General features: G+C 45.0%; 1 protein-coding gene across 3 annotated transcripts in view; it reads left to right on the top strand.

Annotated features, from left to right (window-relative positions):
- Nucleotides 1-22,875, top strand: part of LOC130360811 (pancreatic secretory granule membrane major glycoprotein GP2-like) — a 46,905-nt gene that overhangs the window by 5,307 nt on the left and 18,723 nt on the right. For all 3 annotated transcript variants that reach the window (XM_056563375.1, XM_056563376.1, XM_056563374.1), the window contains exons 2-5: nt 4,877-4,965; nt 8,771-8,875; nt 11,315-11,475; nt 14,601-14,736. In XM_056563375.1, the coding sequence (XP_056419350.1) occupies nt 4,877-4,965; nt 8,771-8,875; nt 11,315-11,475; nt 14,601-14,736 (491 nt within the window). The remainder of the gene's footprint in view (nt 1-4,876; nt 4,966-8,770; nt 8,876-11,314; nt 11,476-14,600; nt 14,737-22,875) is intronic.

The following is a 22,875-nucleotide window of genomic DNA, read 5'->3' as shown; positions in this document are numbered from 1 at the left end:
TCTCATTAACTATTCAATGAAGAGATACTTGCATAGTCAAACAGATCTATTGTAAAGTGTCTTTACTGACATGTTCAGGCAGCCAATAGTAAAGCAACAAATAAGCTTACATTACTATTGACTTATAATAGGGACCAAAAATGTTCCATGAATTTTCATGTAGTTATGATAGTAAGGCTATGTTTCTTCACAGTTTTATGTGCTGCTCATTTTAGGCTTCACAAAAATCGACAAAAAATGTTGTGTCAGGGACTTAAACCATTACTGTTATTTAAAGGGGTACTCCGGTGGTTAATTTTTTTGACTATATGGCATCTTCTTTGTAAGTTTAGTTTTTTTGCAATATACATGTGTTATTTGTTTTGGCAGCATGTATGTGTTTTTCTTACCTGTTTGTTGGGCAGGAAGTTCTGTAGATCAGAGGGTTTTCTATTACTGTTGTCCACAGTTCTGAGTCTGTGGTGGACAAGATGTCACAGCTTTTTTTTTTCTCTGTCTGCATGAGAGGAATAAGCCACGCCCCCTCATCTCATCCAGCTGAGTACACAGCTGCTCCCCTCCCCTCCCCCCTGCTCTGTATTCTAAGGACACAGGTCTGCACAGGAGAAGGACCTCACAGAGAAGATAAGTGTTATCTGAAGGGGAGGATGAGAAGGTGCACGGGCTGGGGATGTATGGACTGCAGGGGAATAAATCTCATACTGGGAATGATCTCTATATGTGAAGGGGGACTCCTGAATGACACATGCTGGGAGTTGTAGTCCCTGTTGTGTGTGTGTGTATGCTAGTGTTTACAAACCAGTGTGCCTCCAGCTGTTGCAAAACTACAACTCCCAGCATGCCCTGACAGACTTTGGGCATGCTGGGAGTTGTAGATTTGCAACAGCTGGAGGTACACTGATTGGGAAACACTGTTCTAGCCTATTCAGCATGCACATCATGTTACACCAGTGTTTCCCAACCAGTGTGCCTCCAGCTGTTGCAAAACTACAACACCTAGCATGCCCAAAGGCTGTCAGGGCATGTTGGGAGTTGTAGTTTTGCAACACGTGGAGGCACCCTGGTTGGGAAACAATGGTGTATGCCCTACAGAGGTGTGGTGAACTACAACCCCCAGGAGACTACAGAGGCAGCATGCTGGTGTTATACCACAGGCTGAAGACTCCTGAATGACACATGCTGGGAGTTGTATTCCCTTTTGTGTGTGTATGCCAGTGTATCCCAACCAGGGCTGATTATATTAGTGTGCTGTGTATAAGGGGGCTGACCCGGGAAAATAGTAGGATGGGTAAAGGGCGGAACAAAAAAAAAAGGAGCCACCCAAAATCAGCAAGGCATGTGGCATGCTGGGATTTGTAGTTTTCAGCACAGCAAGAAATAGGAAATAGAAGCAAAGATAGGAAAACAAAGTGGGGGATAAAAAGACAACAAAGAACGGAAATAGAGTAGTCTAAACAACAAGAATAGAAATGAAACAAAACAAATAGGGTAAGTCACAAACGGAAAAACATGTTGACCACCGGAGTACCCCTTTAACTAAACTTTTGACGTGTCACACAGATATGTCAACAGTTTAGATTGGTAGGGGTCTCCCTGGGCCTGGAACCCCTCCGATCATTAGATATAGCCTTTAAGGTCAAATAATGGCAGGAGACAGGCTCCATTATAAGTCTATTCTCCTGCAATGGAGAAGTGAAGCACACAGCACAACTATAATAATGATTGGAGTGGGTTTTAACACTGAGACCCTAAATCAGTGATGGCGAACCTATGGCACGCGTGACACTGATGGCACGCTGAGCCCCCTCTGTGGGCACACCGCCATAGTTCGCCATGGATGCATTATGCAGTGAGTCGCACAATGAAGGGTCCGGTGGGCCGCACGGGAGCAGACAATTAAACAAGAGAGCAGAGTCAGGCTCCAGCAGTAAGTTAGCTCCCTGCAGAGCGGCCCGGTCCCTTCACTGTGCGGCCGACTGTCTGACTGTCTCCTCCCAGCAGTGCACAGTGCTGGGAGGTGAATTAACCCCATCACGGCTGGGCGCCGTTAATAAACGGCGCAGCCATGCATCGGCATATGAAGAGAACTCAAGAGCTGAGCTCTCTTCATGCTGGCTAATGCCGGACATCACCAATCCGATTGATGTCCGGCATTAACACTTTAGACGCGGTGATCAAAGCTGATCGCGGCATCTAAAATGCCGAAGTGACTGCCGGTAGCTCAATGGAGCTGATCGGGACACTGGCAGCATAATGCTGCCGGGTCCCAATCAGCTGAGAGGACAGGCGGAGGTTCCCTACATGCCTCCGTCCTGTCCCATTGGCGCTCCAATAATGCTGATAGCCTGTGCAGGCTGTAGTAATGGAGCGCCAATAACACTGATCAGTGATCACTGTCTGCAATGAATAGATTGCAGTGCAGGTAGTAGAACAGTCCCCATGGCAGTTTTTTTCCTAACAGGGTGCCTCCAGCTGTTGCAAAACTACAACTCCCATGCTGGGAGTTGTAGTATTGTAACAACTGGAGACACACCGTTTGGAAAACTCTGCCCTATGGGGACTAAAAAAAAAATTGTAAAAAAAAAAAGTAAAATAATGTTTAAAGCCCCCCCCCCCCCAAGAAAAGTTAAAAGGTTTCCCCATTTTTATATAAAATAATGTCACCAAAAATAAACAAACATATTTTGAATTGCCGCATGCGTAAATGTCCAAACTATTAAAGGAAAACTGTCAGCTTTCTCCCCCCACACTAATCAGCGGTACTGGCTGGTAGTGCGGGGGACGCTGATCAGTTTGAGCCTTACCGTGCCCAGATCCGCCGTGCCATTCTGCCGTCATCTTCTATTTTCAATATATATGCAAATGAGGTGCTAACTGGCACGGAGAGGGCTAACTGGCACCGTGACATCAGCGTTTCTTACCGCAGCGCCGCCGAGCTCATCAATATTCCTCCTCTTCTCCCCGCTCTGTAATGAAGAGAGAGGGGAGGAATATTGATGAGCTGGGCGGTGCTGCGGCCAGAAACGCTGACGTCACAGTGCCAGTTAGCTCGGTCGGTGCAAGTTAGCACCTCATTTGCATATAGCAAAAATAGAAGATTGCGGCAGAAAAAGCGGCGGATCCGGGCACGGTAAGGCTCAAACTGATCAGCTTTCCCCGCACTACCAGCCAGTATCACTGGTTAGTGCAGGGGGAGAAAGCGGACAGTTTTCCTTTAATATATAACATTAACGAAAACAAAAGCTTATTTAGGTGATGTCCCACCAACCACCAGTGTGTTTTCTTTACTAGAATTGACGTTTTTTCAATAAATAAAAAAATAAACAAGTTTGGATCATTGTTGTTTTCTTCTTTTAAAACAAAAGATGTTAATTAGTTATGGCAAATGTATGAGTTGTTTTTTCTAAACTTAAACCTCAGAATTCTGATTTAATTGCTGCGCTGGCACTTTGAGGGGAAAAAAGTTGGCATGCATTACGGTTTGGGCACTCGGGCTCAAAAATGTTCGCTGTCACTGCCCTAAATGATCTAAGCTTTTAACATGTCAATTCGACATGTCAAAAGTTTATTGAAATGATAGTCACATATTAAGTGTGATCAGTCCAAGGTCAGTGGTCGGCACTACCAATAGTATCAGGCGCACGTGGATAATGTAGAAACTTAATAGAATAGGAATCCCGGCACTCAATTAATCTTTTTCTTCTTTTTATTTGCAATATCACATAAAGTACAACGCAGCACGCATTACGGCACAAGAGCTTTTCTCAGTTGAGAAAGGCTCTTGTGCCGTAACGCGTGCTGCGTTGTACTTTATGTGATATTGCAAATAAAAAGAAGAAAAAGATTGAGTGTCGGGATTCCTATTCTATTAAACATATTAAGTGTGAGATTTAAAGTGTCCCTGTCATTTCAAAAAACTTTTGACATGTCCTAGCTACATGTCAAAGGTTTTGATTGATGGGGTCTGAGTGTTCAGACCTCCGTCAATCAGGAGAATGGGCAGGGAGAAGTTTGCGCTGTCACGTGCTCCTATCCCTGCTCTGTATCATGTGATTGAGACACGCTATATAGACTTATGTTGCAAATGTGTCTGGATCACGTGACATGGAACCGGGAGTGAATGCGCTGATCGTGAACTTCTCCCGACTCGTTCTCCTGATTGGCAGAGATGTAAATAAGTAGACCACCGCTGATCAAAACTTTTGACATGTTGCTAGGACATGTCAAAAGTTTTCCAAATGACAGTGGCCATTTAAATCCCTGGCACTTTCTATCCGTAATAATTACACATATAAAATTATTCTACGTAAGACCTAGCTTAAAAGTGACAGAAGCCCCCAAAGAAAGTCCCAACCAAGATGTGAACATAATATGACATTTTTGGTCTCTTATATGTTTGACTTGTGACTGATTTGTGACTTTTGATTTCTATCATTTGTTTATACATTTGTTTAGTCTTGAGAAGAGACGTTTAAGGGGGATATGATCAACGTATATCAGTATAAAAATGGCCCATACAAAAAATATGGGAAAAACTGTTCCAGGTTAAACCCCCTCAAAGGACAAGGGTGCACTCCCTCCGTCTGGAGAAGAAAAGGTTTGGTCTCAAGGGTCGACACGCCTTCTTTACCATGAGAACTGTGAATTTATGGAACAGTTTACCTCAGGAACTGGTCACAGCAGAAACAGTTGAAAGCTTTAAAACAGGGTTAGATAAATTCCTAGAACAAAATAGCATTAATGCTTATGCAGAAATATAATCACATCCCTTCCTCTTCATTCCACCATATCCATTCCCTTCAATACCTTGGTTGAACTTGATGGACGTATGTCCTTTTTTGACAATACTAACTATATAACTATCTTTTTAATGCAGAAATCAATGAAACTGTCATTTGCACTAAGGACTTAATAGAGGTGGAGATTCCAAGCAGATTTTTCATGACAAAGATTCCTCCAATTTATGTAAGTTCAAACACTGTGTGAACAGAGCTAAATAGAGCTGGAGAGAGAACCATGAGCAGCCAGTTATACCTGTGTGCACAGTGAGGTTTGGAGGTGGGTTGGGACATCATGTCAGCACGCTGGCCCCGCCTCCAAACCTCACTGCACACACAGGGCTGCCGCAGGTAGCTCTCTGGGTCTGCTTATAGGAGAATATGCATTATATTCCCCACTATGCAGCAGATTTTGTGCAATGTGAAATATACTGTGTACCCTACCCTAAAGCAAACAGAGAAAATTGCGTTTAAACACTTATCTTTACTACTTTCCTTCTGTATGCACAATGGAACAAAAATCGGTCGCAAACACTTTAAAGGGGTACTCCACTGGCCACTGTGGAACTAAATGTTCCGAATGCTGTTTTCACACTGCGGGGGTTGGCCACCCCCCCTCGCAACATAACAGTCCCATAGAATTGCACTGAGTGGGCGTGGCTGTGATGACACAAGGGGGCATGGCCGACCCCCGCAGTGCGAAAACAGAGTTCCACACTGGCCAGTGGAATACCCCTTTAAAGTGTTTGCAACCGATTTTTTCGTTCCATTGTGGATGCAGAAGGAAAGTAGTAAAGATAAGTGTTTAAACTTAATTTTCTCTGTTTCCTTTAGGGTAGGGTACACAGTATATTTTACATTGCACAAAATCTGTTGCATAGTGGGAAATATGCTGCGTATTCTCCTATAAGCACTGCGAGGTGGGCTGGGACATCACATCAGCATGCTGGCCCCGCCTCCAAACCTCACTGCACACACAGGGCTGCCGCAGTGCAAGTCTATGGGAGGGGGAGTGACTGTTCTCTTGCAAGGGGGCGTGGCCGACCCCCGCAGTGTGAAAACAGCATTCGGAACATTTAGTTCAGATAACTAATGAGTTAATTTAAAGAATCAGGCAACCAGTAATAAAGATTCACAGTCCATATTCTGCAAAATGGTAGAGTACAGTGTGACATTCCCATTACTGAAAGCATCATTTTGGGTAAGGCTAGGTTCGCACTGAATTCAGGCATAATATTTGGTGGGACTGTTTTAGCTGAAGTTATGGTCCAGATGTTTACAACTGTATGCTGATACAATTGTATACTGTATGGCTAGCATTGACTCTCATTAACAAAATGGTAAGTGACTATGCTTTTCAGTACATTTGAGGCAAATATATATTGATATATAAAGACCAAACACATACCAATAAAAAAGATTCTCTTTGGAATACGCTTGGCTAACTTTAGTCTGTGGGCACTGGGCATATTAGATGTATTTACGAGGTAAATGTGTTGGTATACAGAATAGGCAAAATGTAGAGCCCTTACCTGATGTTAACCTATTAACCTATTATAGTACTATCCAAAACAAAGGGTATAACAAAACCTAATATATAGAACCGAACTACACCAGAATTAGATCATTAAAATATCTGTTTATTGAAAATATTTAAAACAAAGACATATTATAAAATATATAATACATGAAATGTGGCTGAAAAGGTATACATAAAGGAAGGGGAAAGATATGAGGTGGTCAGTATAGTGAACGTCCTACATCGCTCAAAAATAAAGGGGACACTAAGATAACACATCCTAGATCTGAATGAATAAACTAATCGTATGAAATACTTTCGTCTTTACATAGTTGTGGAAATCAAATTTATCAACCCATGGAGGTCTGGATATGGAGTCACACTAAAAATCAAAGTATAAAACCACATTAAAGGCTGATCGAACTTGATTAATTGTCCTTAAAGGGGTACCCTGGTGCAAAGACATCTTATCCCCTATCCAAAGGATAGGGGATAAGATGCCTGATCGCAGGGCTCCCGCTGTCACGCCCCCTCTGATAGGCTTGCATTGAGGGGGCGGAGCGTGATGGCGCAATACTGCGGCCCCGTGATCGGCAGTCATCAGACCCGGAGCGAATATGCTCCGGGGGCTGATGGTAACGGGTGCTGCATGAAAGATCACGGGTGTCCCCAGCGGCGGGACCCCCGCAATCAGGCATCTTCTCCCCTATCCTTTGGATAGGTGATAAGATGTCGTAGCGCCAGAGTACCCCTTCAAAACAAGTCAAAATGAGGCTCAGTAGTGTGTGTGGCCTCCACGTGCCCGTATGACCTCCCTACAACGCCTGGGCATGCTCCTGATGAGGTGGTGGATGGTCTCCTGAGGGATGTCCTTCCAGACCTGGACTAAACCATCCGCCAAGTCGTGGAGAGTCTGTGATGCAATGTAGCGTTGGTGGATGGAGCGAGACATGATGTCCCAGATGTGCTCAATTGGATTCAGGTCTGGAGAACAGGCAGGCCAGTCCATAGCATCAATGCCTTCCTCTTGCAGGAACTGCTGACACGTTCCAGCCACATGAGGTCTAGCACTGTCTTGCATTAGGAGGAACCCAGGGCCAACCGCACCAGCATATGGTCTCACAAGGGGTCTGAGGATCTCATATCGATACCTAATGGCAGTCAGGCTACCTCTGGCAAGCACATGGAGGGCTGTGCAGCCCCCCAAAGAAATGCCACCCCACACCATTACTGACCCACTGCCAAACCGATCATGCTGGAGGATGCTGCAAGCAACAGAATGTTCTCCACGGCGTCTCCAGACTCTGTCACGTCTGTCACATGTGCTCTGTGTGAACCTGCTTTCATCTGTGAAGAGCACAGGGCGCCAGTGGCGAATTTGCCAATCTTAGTGTTCTCTGGCAAATCCCAAACGTCCTGCACGGTGTTTGGCTGTAAGCCCAACCCCCACCTGTGGACGTCGGGCCCTCATACCACCCTCACAGAGTCTGTTTCTGACTGTTTAAGTTGACACATGCACATTTGTGGCCTGCTGGAGGTCATTTTGCAGGGCTCTGGCAGTGCTCCTCCTGCTCCTCCAGGCACAAAGGCAGAGGTAGTGGTCTTGCTGCTGGGTTGTTGCCCTCCTACAGCCTCCTCCACATCTCCTGATGTACTGGTCTGTCTCCTGGTAGCGCCTCCATGCTCTGGACACTACGCTGACAGACACAGCAAACCTTCTTGCAACAGCTCGCATTGATGTGCCATCCTGGATGAGCTTCACTACCTGAGCCACTTGTGTGGGTTGTAGACTCCGTCTCATGCTATCACTAGAGTGAAAGCACCGCCAGCATTCAAAAGTGATCAAAACATCAGCCAGGAAGTATAGGAACTGAGAAGGGGTCTGTGTTCACCACCTGCAGAATCACTCCTTTATTGGGGGTGTCTTGCTAATTGCCTAAATTTCCACCTGTTGTCTGTTCCATTTGCACAACAGCATGTGAAATTGATTGTCAATCAGTGTTGCTTCCTGAGTGGACAGTGTGATTTCACAGAAGTGTGATTGACTTGGAGTTACATTGTGTTGTTTAAGTGTTCCCTTATATTTTTTTGAGCAGTGTAGCATATGCAAGTGAGATGTAAGTAACACTCACAGATAGGGTCAAGCATGTAGAGGAAAGAGGGGACAGGTGAATGCATACACTGACCCCAGTGTAAACCCCAAGAGAGTAAGAGAAAGTAACAAAAAACAATATACATGCAAGACCCACAAAGCATAAGTAGCAGAAGTAAGGATACCCCATACAGACTAACAGGTATTGGGGAATTATTTTATATTATTTTATGTATTATTTATCTCTAATATTTTTTATATTATTTGTGTATTATTTTATGTATTAGTTATCTCCAATAATGAAATAAACAAAATGGAATATAAAACCTAATGTAATGACATTATTTTCTGGTTATTTTACATCTCTAATGTCTTTCTCAGATTTTTGATCTGCACCTGAATGACCCAGAATGTCGTGGAAGAGAAGCTGATGACGTCTATATATTCAGCATTCAGACAAACTTTACAGACTGCGGAACTATAGTGGTAAAATTATACCATAAATGATGATATACATTTAATTTTAAAAAAATTATAAACTAGAAGACTATAATTAAAGGGGGAGGCTGGGCAAAAAACAAAGGAGCACTCACCTCTGCAATCTACAACGGCTGTCGTTCCAATACTCAATGGGTCCCGGCTGATCTCTACTTTCTGGTCAAATAAACACAGGCAGATGCTGGCACAGGCTGAGGTGGGTCACCACTGTCGCTAGTGATTGACCGAGAAGGTTTATTCTGCAAGTGGAGATGGGATCAGGGGGTAGACATCAGCAGGGCCTTGGTGAGCATTGGAAAGAAGGATGGTGGATTGTAGCGGTGAGTTCTTCTGTGGATAGGAGATATGTTTTTTTAAACCGGAGTACCCCTTTATGGTCTATTCACACGTACAGTATTCTGCGCAGATTTAATGTGCAGCATCAAATCTGCGCAGAATACTGTACACGTGAATAGACCCTTAACCCCTTAAGGACCAGGGGTTTTTCCGTTTTTGCTCTTTCGTTTTTTCCTCCTTACCTTTAAAAAATCATAACTCTTTCAATTTTGCCCCTAAAAATCCATATTATGGCCTATTTTTTGCGCCACCAAGTCTACTTTGTAAATACATCAGTCATTTTGCCCAAAAATCTACGACGAAACGTTAAAAAAAAATTTATACGTTTAAAATTGTCGTCTTCTGACCCCTATAACTTTTTTATTCTACCGCGTATGGGGCGGTATGAGGGCTAATTTTTTGTGCAGTGATCTGAAGTTTTTACCGGTGCCATTTTTGTATTGATCAGACTTTTTGATCGCTTTTTATTCATGTACATTTTTTTGCACGTACACCATTGACCCTGCGGTTTAATTAATTATATATTTTTATAATTCGGACATTTCCGCATGCGGCGATACCATATATATGTTTATTTTTATTTACACAGTTTTTTTTTTTATGGGAAAACGGGTGATTTTATTAGGGAAAGGGTAAATGATCTTTATTAACTTTTTTTCCCCACTTTTGTTTTTTTTTGCAGTGTTATAGCTCCCATAGGGGGCTATAACACTGCACACACTGATCTTTTACATTGATCACTGGTTTCTCATAGGAAACCATTGATCAATGATTCTGCCGCTTGACTGCTCATGCCTGGATATCAGTGATCAGACACCAAGAGGCAGGTAAGGGGACCCTCCTACTGTCCTGCTGTCACGATTCGGCTTGCTGGTTGTGGATCCTCTGTGTCAGCGAGGGATTGGCATGGACCGTGCCGGTGGACCGGTTCTAAGATGCTACAGGTATTCACCAGAGCCCGCCGCAAAGCGGGATGGTCTTGCTGCGGCGCTAGCAACCAGGTCGTATCCACTGGCAACGGCTCAACCTCGCTGACTGCTGAGAAGGCGTGGGACAGAAGGACTAGACAGAGGCAAGGTCAGACGTAGCAGAAGGTCGGGGCAGGCAGCAAGGTTCGTAGTCAATATGGATAGCAGAAGATCTGGAAACACAGGCTTTGGACAACACTAAATGCTTTTACTGGCACAAGGCAACAAGATCCGGCCAGGAAGTGCAGGGGAAGTGAGGTAAGGAGCGGAGCCGCGCACGCCAGGACATGACAGCCGGGGGCCGGGACAGGTAAGTGACTTGGGATGCGATTCGCGAGCGGGCGCGTCCCGCTATGCGAATCGCATCCCCGCCGGTAATGTCAGTGCAGCGCTCCCGGTCAGCGGGTCTGACCGGGGCGCTGCAGAGAGAGGAACGCCGCGAGCACTCCGGGGAGGAGCAGGGACCCAGAGCGCTCGGCGTAACCCCTGCAGCTGTTCCGGATGCCGCGATTTCACTGCAGCGGTCCCGAACAGCCCGCTGAGCTAGCTGGGGGTAGTTTAGTTTCACTTTAGACACGGCGATCAACTTTGAACGCCGTGTCTAAGGGTTAGTAGTGTGCAGCACTGCGTCCCGGCCCAACCCGCTATGACGCGGGGACACGTTATAGAACGGGAGCGTACTCAGGGCTTGCAGGGTTGCCCTTGGTCCTTAAGGGGTTAAGGCTGCAGGTAAGTTCCAGAATCTGGTTTTAATTGTCTCTTCTTCATTCTCTCTTTTCTGCCACCTCAACCTGGTAGATGGCCACTTTCCACTATAGACACTATGGGGGAGATTTATTAAAACCTGTCCAGAGGAAAAGTTGCCCAGTCGCCCATAGCAACCAATCAGATCACTTCTTTCATTTTTAACAAGGCCTTTGAAAAATTAAAGAAGCGATCTGATTGGTTGCTATGGGCAACTTCTCCTTTGGACAGGTTTTGATAAATCTCCCCTGCTGAGCATGCATTTGTAAGAAATTGTTAGAAATATTGCTATAATATCGCTCTAACAATAAAGGAATGTATTCTAGAACTTGCATACGGATCTCAACCATAATTACCAGTCTATACTTTTGTGTTCAAGGCCTCAGACGACTCCCACATTGTATTTATCAACACTATACACAGTAATTCCTCTGATGTGGTTACCAGATCTTACATCAATATCACGTTTGCCTGTCGCTACCCAATCAATTACATGGTGCAGCAGCCACATGGGGAGAGCAGGATCAGTGTTGATATTAGGTAAGTGTTCATTTACTGTGAGTAGTTTCAATATAGTCATTCATGAATGTTTAATGGTGTAAGCAGATTACCATATAACTAAACCTCCTTTAGCTGTAGATCATTGTAGACTTAACTTTTATTTTCAGTTCTAACCCATTACAGACCAGCCAGCCGTAGTAGACCGATCTGGAGGAGATACCCTTGTTATATTGTTGTCATCAGAGCTGCCATTAACCTCTTAAGGACTCAGGGCGTACCTGTACGCCCTGAGCCCGGTCCCGGTGTGAAAAACGGGGTCACGCCGTGACCCCGCATCACACCGGGTCGGTCCCGGCTGCCAACAATAGCCGTGACCCTGGGCTAACAGAGTGTGGCACCGATCGTTGTGCCGCGCGCTGTTAACCCTTCAGACGCGGCGATCAAATTTGACCACTGCGTCTGAAAACGAAAGTAAACACTTCCCGGCAGCTCAGTTGGGCTGATCGGGACATCGCGATAAAATTGCGATGTTCCGATTTGCTGAGACGCAGGCGCAGGTCTCCTTACCTCTCTCCGCGGCGTCCGATCATCGATTGATTGCTCCAAGCCTGAGCTACAGGCTTGAGCAATCGACCGCCTATCTGACTGATCCCTGCAAAGCTATGGCTTTGCAGGGATCAGCATAGGAGATCAGTGTGTGCAGTGTTATAGGTCCCTATGGGACCTATAACACTGCAAAAAAAAAAGTAAAAAAAAAAAAAGTTAGCAAAGGTCATTTAACCCCTTCCCTAATAAAAGTTTGAATCACCCCCCTTTTCACATAAAAAAAAAAAGTGTGTAAATAAAAATAAAAATAAACATATGTGGTATTGCCGCGTGCGTAAATGTCTGAACTATAGAAATATATCATTAATTAAACCGCTCGGTTAATGGCGTACGCGCAAAAAAATTCAAAAGTCCAAAATTGCATATTTTTGGTCACTTTTTACATCATAAAAAAATTAATAAAAAGCTATCAAAAAGTCCGATCAACACAAAAATGGTACCGATAAAAACTTCAGAACACGGCGCAAAAAATGAGCCCTCATACCGGCCCGTATGCAGAAAAATAAAAAAGTTACAGGGGTCAGAATGACAATTTTAAACGTATACATTTTCCTGCATGTAGTTATGATTTTTTTCAGAAGTGCGACAAAATCAAACCTATATAAGTAGGGTATCATTTTAATCATATGGACCTACTGAATAAAGATAAGGTATAATTTTGACCAAAAAATGCACTGCGTAGAAGCGGAAGCCCCAAAAGTGACAAAATTAAATTTTTTCTTCAATTTTGTCGTACATTGATTTTTTTTTCCGTTTCGCCGTGGATTTTTTTGTAAAATGACTAATGTCACTGCAAAGTAGAATTGGTGGCCAAAAAAAAAGCCATTAAATGGATTCTTAGGTGCAAAATTTAAAGCGTTATGATTTATAGAAGGTAATGAGGAAAAAATGAAAATGCAAAAACGGAAAAACGCTGAGTCCTTAAGGGGTTAAAGGGGTTTCCGGGATTTATGCCAAAATTTGATTACCCTGTGACAAGGAAAGAAGGACAAAAATAGACCTATACTTGCCCTTCTGTTCACCTCCCATTTAGTGCTGCCACTGCCCACATGAAGGGAATCTGTCAGCTGTATTTGCTGCAGACATCATTGGATAGCTGTAAAAGTATAAACGCAAACTCTACCTTTCCTGGTGCTAACGGTGGTTGCCAAACGTGCCAAAAATGCCTTTCTATTTCTTAATTAAGGGAGGTGGAGTAGAGTAGCTTCTTCCCGGCACATTTCCATTAGATTCTTACAGTGTAACTTTTCATTTCAGTACTTTGGAAAGCCATCCCATGTAAAGGGGCCTAATATAGACACCTGTAGGGGCACAATGGCTTATGTTTGTGTGTATATGGGAAATTGTCAATTGATAGAAATTTTGAAAATACCATTATACATGTGAAAGGATCTGATTGACCAAATTCTAATGACTGGATCAGAGCATCTCCAACAGCAGGATGGGGTGTTTCTGGTAGATAGTGTTTAGTATCTACCAACAGTTATTAAGAGAAAGTCAACTGATGAACCTGAAACAGGATTATGTGTGCCCAAAGTGTATTGATGGCATTAGAAGCTAAGCTTAGCCCGTCTGGTCCAGTCCCACAAACAAGTTACTATAGCAAAAAAGTACTGAGAAGGTTTAGGCTTGCTATGATAGAAAGAACTAGCCCATGGATCAATAGAAGAAGGTGACTTGGTGTGATTGGTTACAGTAACTTACATCATTTGGATGGCTTTTTGTATGAACATGGCACCAAAATGTACTATGGCAAATGGACAGTCAGTAGAGTCTGTGTGATGGTCTGGGAAATGTTCTGATGTAAAACCTTGGCCATGGCATTCACATAGATGTAACTTTGTCATGGCCTCATTCAGCATAATAATGTACCCTGCCGCCTGCCACAAAGCCAAAAAGGGTTCAGGAACCTAAGTGTTGGCACTGCCACCAACCTCCACAGATTAAAGGGGTACTCCGCTGCCCCAGCATTCAGAACATTTTATTCCGAACACTTGGAGCGGGCGACGAGGGGTCATGACGTCAAGCCTATGGGTGGGGGCATGATGGCCGCCACGCCCTCTCCCATAGACTTGCATCGAGGGGGCATAGTGTGACATCACGAGGGGCATGGCCGTGATGTCATCACCCCCACTGCTTGCAACAAGAGTTCTAAGCGAACGCTTGCTGCTGCACAGAGATCGCTGGGGTCCCAGCTGCCGGATCCCCACTATCCTTTGGATAGGGGATAAGATGTCTAGGGTCTAGTACCCCTTTAAGCATCTGTGGGACATGCTGGAAAAACAAGTCTGATCCAACTCACAACTTACAGAACTTCACGGATCTGCAGCTAACATCTTGGTACCAGATACCACAGGATGCGCTACCAGGTTTTGGGGAGTCCAAACATCAATGGATCAGAGCTGTTCTGGAGACATGAGGGGGCAGATGCAATATTAGGCAAATGTGACATAGAATCACATCAGATGGTCAGTTTTAGATACCAGTACCAGAAGATCTGTGTTTCACCCCTGCCAACTATATTGTTTATTCCTAACAAGTTTGTCCCTGATTTTCAGAACCATAATTTTGAGTACAGAAGATGGAAACTTTTCTGTCTCCATGATGCTGTACAAGGATGAAGACTTCCAGGACATGTGGACCACAGTCCCGTTTCTCAAACTTGATGACAACATATTTGTCAGAGTTTTTATGGTAAGTTTAAAGTAAAGTAAGCAAATCTGGTTAAAGAGTACCTGTCACCAAACTAAACTTTTAATATATTGTTCCTTATGTAATTATAAGACACTTTGCTATTTACTTGCTGTTAAAATTCTCAACCTTTAATGTTTTTCACGTGATTGAAAAAACAGCCACTAGGTGGCTCTGTTTTGTTCCCTGCTCAAGTTAAACAGTTTGGTCTTCTCCCGGCCTGGCAGGCGCCCAAACTCAGGAAGTGCGTGCAGGGCATAGCGGGACAGCTCTCTCAGATTTCAGTGATGTCGCACCTGCTTGGGAATGCCCACTTTCTCCTGCCGGGAGCTCACACAATGTGAGCAAGGGGAAAGGCATGATTCAGAGCTTTTTAAAGATGGGCATTTTTTTAAGGGCAGAAGGGGTATTAGGAATAGTTAGGGAGTTAGTTTAGAAAATATAGTTTGATGACAGGCACTCTTTAACACTTTGCCACAAATGAACGTTCATTATCATCCATTTGCGGCTCCCGAGGTACGACGTGTGCAACCAGGACCCGTGGCTATTGCGGGACATTGCCGATCGGGCTGATGTCCGGCATTAACCCTTTAGACATGGTGATCAAACTTGATCGCCGCGTCTAAAACAAAAGTAAACATTACCGGTTAGCTCAGTGGTGCTGTTTGGGACCGCCACGGTGAAATTGTGGTGTTCCGAACAGCTTGCAGGATGCAAGGAGGATCACTACCTGCCTCCTCGCTGTCCGACTGCCGAACGACTGCTTTGTGCCTGGGATCCAGGCAGGAGCAGTGGAGCAGCGATAACACTTATCAATGTCATGCTAATGCATGGCAGTAATCAGTGTAGGAAATCAGTGTGTGCAATGTTATAGTCCCCTATGGGGGCTATAACATTGCAAAAAAAAAAAGTCTTAATAAATGTGTTAATAAATGTGAAAATAAAGTGTTAATAAATGTGATTTAACCCCTTCCCTAATAAAAGTTTGAATCACCCCCCTTTTCCCATAAATAAAAACCGATGAAAATAAAAATAAATATAAGCATATGTGGTATCGCCTCATATGTCCGAACTATTAAAATATATTGTTAATTAAACCACACGGTCAATGACGTACACGTAAAAAAAAATCCAAAGTCCAAAATAGCGTATTTTTGGTAAATTTTTATACCATAAAAAAATGAATAAAACGTTATCAAAAGGTCAGATCAAAACAAAAATGGTACCAATGAAAACTTCAGATCACTGCACAAAAAATTAGCCCTCATACCACCCCTTATACAGAAAAATAAAAAAGTTATAGGGGTCAGAAGAGGACATTTTCAATGTATTAATTTTGGTGCATGTAGTTATAATTTTTTTTTTGTAGTAAAATAAAATCAAACCTATATCAATTGGGTATGCTTGCGACCGTATGGACCTACAGAATAAATATAAGGTGCAATTTTTCCTGAAAACTGCACTAGGTAGAAATTGTGAAATTATTAATAGTATTACAAAGTAAAATTGTTGGCGCAAAGAACAAGCCCTCATATGGATTTGTAGGTGGAAAATTGAAAGTGTTATGATTTTTAGAAGGTAAGGAGGAAAAAACAAAAGTGCAAAAATGAAAAATCGCCAAAGAGGGAAGGGGTTAAAGCCACTCTCTCATCCTCTAAAATACTACTTCCCTGGGAAACAAATGTCCACTTCATCTATTTCACTGTTGGGGCTTTTAAGTGTGGTGGCCCAGTACGGGAGGTGTTACCCCGTGCTCCTGCTGTCCTGTCAGGCAGCCTCCTTCAGTGTCCCCAAGGCCCTCTGCACTGGTTTCCCTATTGTAAATATGTTTTACCATGTAAAGTGTTATAGAATGTAATGTTGCTTTAAGAGTTATACCATGTGATATGTCATGTGATTGTTACCCAGGAGGTACCAGTGACCAGGTGATCCCAAGAGTGACCTATGGGCTCCCTGCTAGTCTCCCCCATATAAGCCCTGGGTGGAGCTAGCTTCTCTCTCTTTGAGCTCTGCTCTTCTGCTAAGCTGAGGTCCAGTGCAGTCGTGCCTAGTGTGTGTGTCCTGAGTGATGGAGGCCTCAAAGTCAAGTCCTGCAGCCACCATCAATTCAAGTAAGCTAAAGTCACAGCTTTATGAGTCAAGTCAGTCCCTGTCATCTGTCAAGTCAGCGTGGTCTGCATTCAATTGTCCAATCCTACTACAACTCACAGCAAGCCCTTAAGGTCTCTGCATCACTGGTGACCTCCTTGGGCCCTGGCTGAACTGTATAGACTTTACCAACTGTCTACCCTCAGTAAAGCTACCGTTGAACGTACCTTGGCGTCAGAGTCTTTATTGCACCCCTGCCCAGCCCAGGATACAGCGGTATACCTTAAGTGGTTTTAGGCTAAACCCTACCATGGTTAATGCCATCTGCCCCTAGGGTAACAACATCTGCCCTCATGACACCCCACTACCACAACTTTTGGCATCCTATGAACAGGATACGGGTGTGCGCATTATGCCACTAGTCTGAACTGTGTCCAATATTGTCTTCAAAAACCGCATGCCGATACGATTTAAGTCTGCTCCAAAAAGTTTATGAGACTTTGCAAGTGAAAAGTGTTTTTACTCGTGGCGCTTGTGAAACGGAGGGAGAGGTGAAGAAGAGACTGTTATTTGCCATTGTGGATTGTAGAGAGTCGGTACCTGAAAGGGTTAATTGGCTCCGGTGTTTCCCACGTGCGCGAGCGGTCGCAGCTCTGCCCCGTCAGTCCCCAGCGGTGATGCCTCTCCAGCACAGTGAGGAGGAACCAAAGAGCCGCCCTGTGTTGCACAGGGGAAGACTTTGCCGACCGGACCAAAACAGGAAGTTCCCTGGGTGCAGTCCTATTGGAGGTTCTAGCGGCTGCGTCTGGCTCCGCTGTCTTCTATCAAGCACTTGCTGCAGTGCAGACTCTGCAAACGCCAATGATTACGAGTATCAAGTCTCCGGTGCCAGTAACTATCAGCATTAACCCACTAGTGTCCGTAAGTCTGGTCGCAAGACAAATTCCTACTGGGTACCTGCAAAATAGAGGGGAGGATTCATTATAGTACTTCCACTAGCCGAGTCTAAGCCGCTGCAGCACTTCAGCAATTATCTTAAAGGGAAAAGCACCTTATTCTTCTTAAAGCGACAGTACACTCAAAATTCAACCAGATGTCAGAACCCAGCTCTCCAGTTCAACCAGGTAACAGTGCCCCTTCATCTCCAGCAGCGGGATCATCACCTGCCCCAGCCGGAATATCACCAGTCCTGCCTGCGTTCCACATCAAAAATCCTGGTGTTCCAGCATCTGCACCGGTATTCATGGGGAACCCTGTCCTCCCTACCTACAATGGAGACCCCTTCCCCTGAGGGATTTCAAAGAAAGGATCCAGAGTTTGTCTGTCTTTTTCTCTCTTTGTTTGACTCTTTCCCTCCTAATCAACAGGTGCAATTGCTCACAGGACAACTACAGGGACCAGCGTTAGAGGAAGTCCGCACCTGGCCAGCCTCCGAGAAAGCAACTGTAGCGCAGATCTTTGAAGCACTGTACCAGGTATTTGAGTCACATTCTCCATCAGAGGTACATCTCTGGCTGTATGAAGGGCGACAGAAGCCAGGTGAGACCTTGAGAGCATATGCCTTAGCCCTACAGAATGCCCTAGAGACAAAAATGTGATGGTATAACTCCCGAGCAGGGCAATAAGGTGCTATTGGACAAATTTATTGATGGGGCTCATAATAAGTGGGACAAAAGCCCACCTGCGAATGTTAGCTGTCCAAAACCCCAACTTGTGATTCCCCGCTTTCAAGAGACTGGTTATCCAAGTGATTGAGTCTGGGGCTGAGTTAGAGGAAGCTTGTCCACCTGTCCAAGAGCCACTAGGGGCAGTAGCCAGACCTATGTCACCACCATCACCAGCTCCCACCCCAGTGTCACCTGCTTTGCCAGTCACCGCAGCCTCAGATTTACAGAGTGTTGGGCAGGACATTGAACAACTGACCAAGGCCGTGAAAGAGCTTGCCATCTGGTCCACCCCACCTGACCGTGAACCGCCGCTACCCAGAAAACCTGCCCCTACTTCTGCTCCCTGCAATTTCAAGCCCCGCAACACTCCACCTAATAGACCTTCAGGGACTCACAGACCCTTTTGTACCTATTTTAATAAACCAGGAAATTAGAAAATGCAGTGTTGGGATTTAAACGGATTTCCCCTGAGTTCGGGGACCGGACCTCAGGAAAACAGTCATCAGGTCCAATCCCCAAACAACCTCAGTCAGGACTCTCACTTTATGTCACCTCCTGCCCCTATGTAAAAATTATTGCAGAAGGTGTACCATTGGTGGTGTTGCTAGATACAGGGTCACAAGTGTCTACTATCCCTAAAATGTTTTCTATCGGCATTGGGATGCTAGTTTATTGTGTGAACCATAGTATGTTAACTTCAGAGTAGTTGCGGGTTATGGGCAACCAGTCCCCAGACATGGATACTGGGAGCAAACCATTCAGTTGGGAGAGCATGTACTTAGTGGACAGGGAGTGATTGTAACTAATGTGACAGATAAAGGGTCTGCAGAATTTATACTGAGGATGAAAATTAGGAAAAACTGTTTTGTTGAAATAGTAGATGCCTTGCATGCCTCTCTTCCCCATATGTCCCCTTCAGGCCAGTGGGCTGCACAGCACCACTTGCAGGTTCTGCAAGCGGAGCGGAAGTTTGCCAACAAACAAGGTGAAATCTGTAGAGTTAGAGTACAAGACATCAGGTCGGTGACCTTGCAACCCAACACAGAGACTATCATCTGGTGTCGTGCAGGTCCCGGAGTCGAGACGAGAGACTATCAAGCCCTGCTGGAACCTCTGCAATTAGAAGACCACCCTCTTGTCTGAGCTGCGAGAAACCTTGTCAACGTTACCAACGGGTGAGTTCCACTCCGATTAGTCAACCTGTCTGATGCCGCTACTGTGTTACCCAAATACACCCCAGTAGCCCAGTTGTATCTCATAGAGTCAAAGAACATCTTAACAGAACGTGTGTTGGCCGAAAGCGTGCAGCCCAAGTAGCTGAAGGATCCAGTATGAGTCCTCCTGAGCCCTGGTGGGCACAACTCCAAGCTGGAGATGACACTACCCGAAGGGACCAAGTCAAGCGAGTCATCAATGTTGCCAAAAGGTACCATGAAGCTTTTAGCAAACACCCCAAGCGGCAACCCAATGTACTGTCTCGTATGACCACCAGCGAAGTACCACCTGTCGAAGACCTGTGGGAGGACATGGAGATGCTCCCATTTTATCAACAGTTCGTGAGCCAGAATGTTGTGACTGCCCTGATGGATAGTGAACCCAGGTCCGAAAAGAAGACCTGTACACCTGGAAGACTCTTAAAGATGAAAGTTGAGTCATGGGGCATCTGTTGGACTACCTTCTGGCAAAAAAGGTACCAACCCATCTACGCCGTGCCCAATGTGATTATGAGCTGAAACATCTGTGGCAACAGATTAAGTGACTGTTTGTGCACAAAGGGCTGTTGTGCCAAAATTATTTGGATCCGGTTTCTGGTGATCTACTTCATCAGATTATGGTTCCCTGAAGAGACGTGGCGATAGTCCTCAAAGCATACAATGATCAGTCGGGACACTTAGGAGTCCACAAGACCGAAGTTACCGTCAGGCGAATATTCTATTGGATCGGAATGCGGAGCGACATTGAGAAATGGTGCAGTGTATGTGCTGTCTGTAATGTCACCAAGAATGTGCGCAAAGATGCAAGAGCACCCCTTCATTCCATCCAGAGTGAAAGGCCTGACCATGTCAAGTTGTCTCCTATCCAGTCCGGGTACATTTATGCTCTCAACGGGGTGGATCACGACTCTAAATGGTTTGTCGTCCCCCCCGTTGAAGATCTTACAGCCAAGACAGCGGCCCAGATGTTCTACTCCAATTGGGTGTCCTGAATCTGTCCTAACGGACCAGGGAATGGCCTTTGCGGCCCAACTCTTCCAAGAGCTGTATCAATTCCATGCCTGCAAGAAACTCCAGACTACTGCTTATCACCCCCAGGGGAACAGGTTCTGTGAGTACATCAACCAAGTCTTTATCCACATGTTGCGAACCGCCTCTGTGTCAAGACAAGAAGAGTGGCCCCAATTGCTTCCCGAATTATTGGAGATCTATAATAACACAGTCCACTGTTCTACGGGGTACACCTCTTTCTACTTAATAATGGGGCGTCATGGACAGCTGCCTAAAGACTGAACATTTGGGCTCCAAGCCCCGTTCAACAACTCTACGCAAGCCTCCCTGGAGTGGGTCTCTGACCACCAGAGAAGAATCCAAGAGGCCAAAAAAATTGTCAGCAAGAAGATGGGCGAGGCCCAACAGAGACAACAGGAGGATTATAACTGTCATGATTCCACAAGTTAGACTCTATCTGGAGACAGAACCGTACACAGTGACGGCCATACCCTATCCGGACTCTGATGTATACGAAGTACAAAAGTCTGGGTATGAGCCATAAGTTGTTCACCGAAACCAAATCAAGTTGTGTCTGAAGGAAGATCTACCAGTGCTCCCAGCACCACCTCCTCCAGCTGTCAGATCTGTGTGAGAATATGTCCCAGACGAGGGAATCCACCCATCCTTGGATTTCCCCATGTTTCTCAAACTCAGCCTGCGATTTCTGTGTCTCACCAACTTCAGGGCCGGTTCAACCAACACTAGTCTCCACACCAGTCCCAGTCTTGTTGGCTCCGGCCTATATGCCAGTCTCTAGAGTACTAACTCAGTCTCCAGCCTCTCCAGTGCAGATGCCAGCAACTCTGGGTCCCACAAGCCCTGAACCAATACCCGCTCTTGAATTAGTCGAGGAAGAGTTAGCTGCAGCTTCAGGGGCTCCAAGGGCTCCCGAAGACGCAAGAGTTCCAGATTCCCCTGAAGTGGTGTTGCGTACGTCCCAACAGTCGACACAAGGACAAATTCCCACTAGGTACAAAAATTAACTCATAATGTAAAATTATGTACCACACATAGTCAGTTCACATATAGTAAAAGTAGTCCACACATATGCAAATAGTTAAGATAGGGCAACAATTGTTGTCATCCCAGTCCACAAGTTCTAAATATATACAGTTACATGTCTAATGTTGGGTTCACCTGATATCTAGATAATGCACGGAGAGCGACAGAATTGATCAATTTAAAGGTAACACTGTTGTATAGTGTAACAACATATATTGAGTTCTGGGGAGAAGAGTTGAGAACGATGGGCCCAGCACCCAAGGCATTGGGTAGATTGCCTCCGGCAGTCCAATCTGTGAATCTGTGTATATTGATATGTAGATTGTTGTCTTCCGTGTCTTCAGAAAGCAGTTACAAAGTCAAATTAACCCTATATGTTTAAAGAGCATGTATGGACATTCACCATGCTACATGGACTCATCCTTATTTTGTTTTGTAATCCAGACGTGAGAAGGACATTGTGCATAAATGCCCCAGGAACTGTGACTAGGCCTCAGTGGCCACTTCAGTCCTCCGCCCTCCAGGACTAGGCATTGAGGACGACTTTAATAAAGAGGGGGAGTTTGTGGTGGCCCAGTATGGGAGGTGTTACCCCGTGCTCCTGCTGTCCTGTCAGGCAGCCTCCTTCAGTGTCCCCAAGGCCCCCTGCACTTGTTTCCCCATTGTAAATATGTTTTACCATGTAAAGTGTTATAAAATGTAATGTTGCTTTAAGAATTATACCATAAGGTGTATGATTGTTACCCAGGAGGTACCAGTGACCAGGTGATCCCAAGAGTGACCTATGGGCTCCCTGCTAGGTCTCTGCGTCACTGGTACCTCCTTGGGCCCTGGCTGAACTGTATAGAATTTACCAACTGTCTACCTTCAGTAAAGCTACCATTGTCCATAACTTGGCATCGGAGTCTTTGTTGTCCCTGTGCCTAGCCCAGGATCCTGTGGTATACCTTCGGGTGGTTTTAGGCTAAACCACGCCCTGGCGTCACTAATACAAGGGGTTAATGCCATCTGTCCCTAGGGTAACAACATCTGCCCTAATCACACCCTGCTACCACATAAGCAACTCAGCTTTTAACTCCTTAACGACGCAGGACGTATATTTACAGTGACCCCGTGTC

The sequence above is a fragment of the Hyla sarda genome, chromosome 3, assembly GCF_029499605.1.
Source record: "Hyla sarda isolate aHylSar1 chromosome 3, aHylSar1.hap1, whole genome shotgun sequence".
NCBI lineage: Eukaryota > Metazoa > Chordata > Amphibia > Anura > Hylidae > Hyla > Hyla sarda.
The sequence above is the reverse complement of the archived record's forward strand: the minus strand, read 5'-3'. Positions and strand labels throughout refer to the sequence as shown.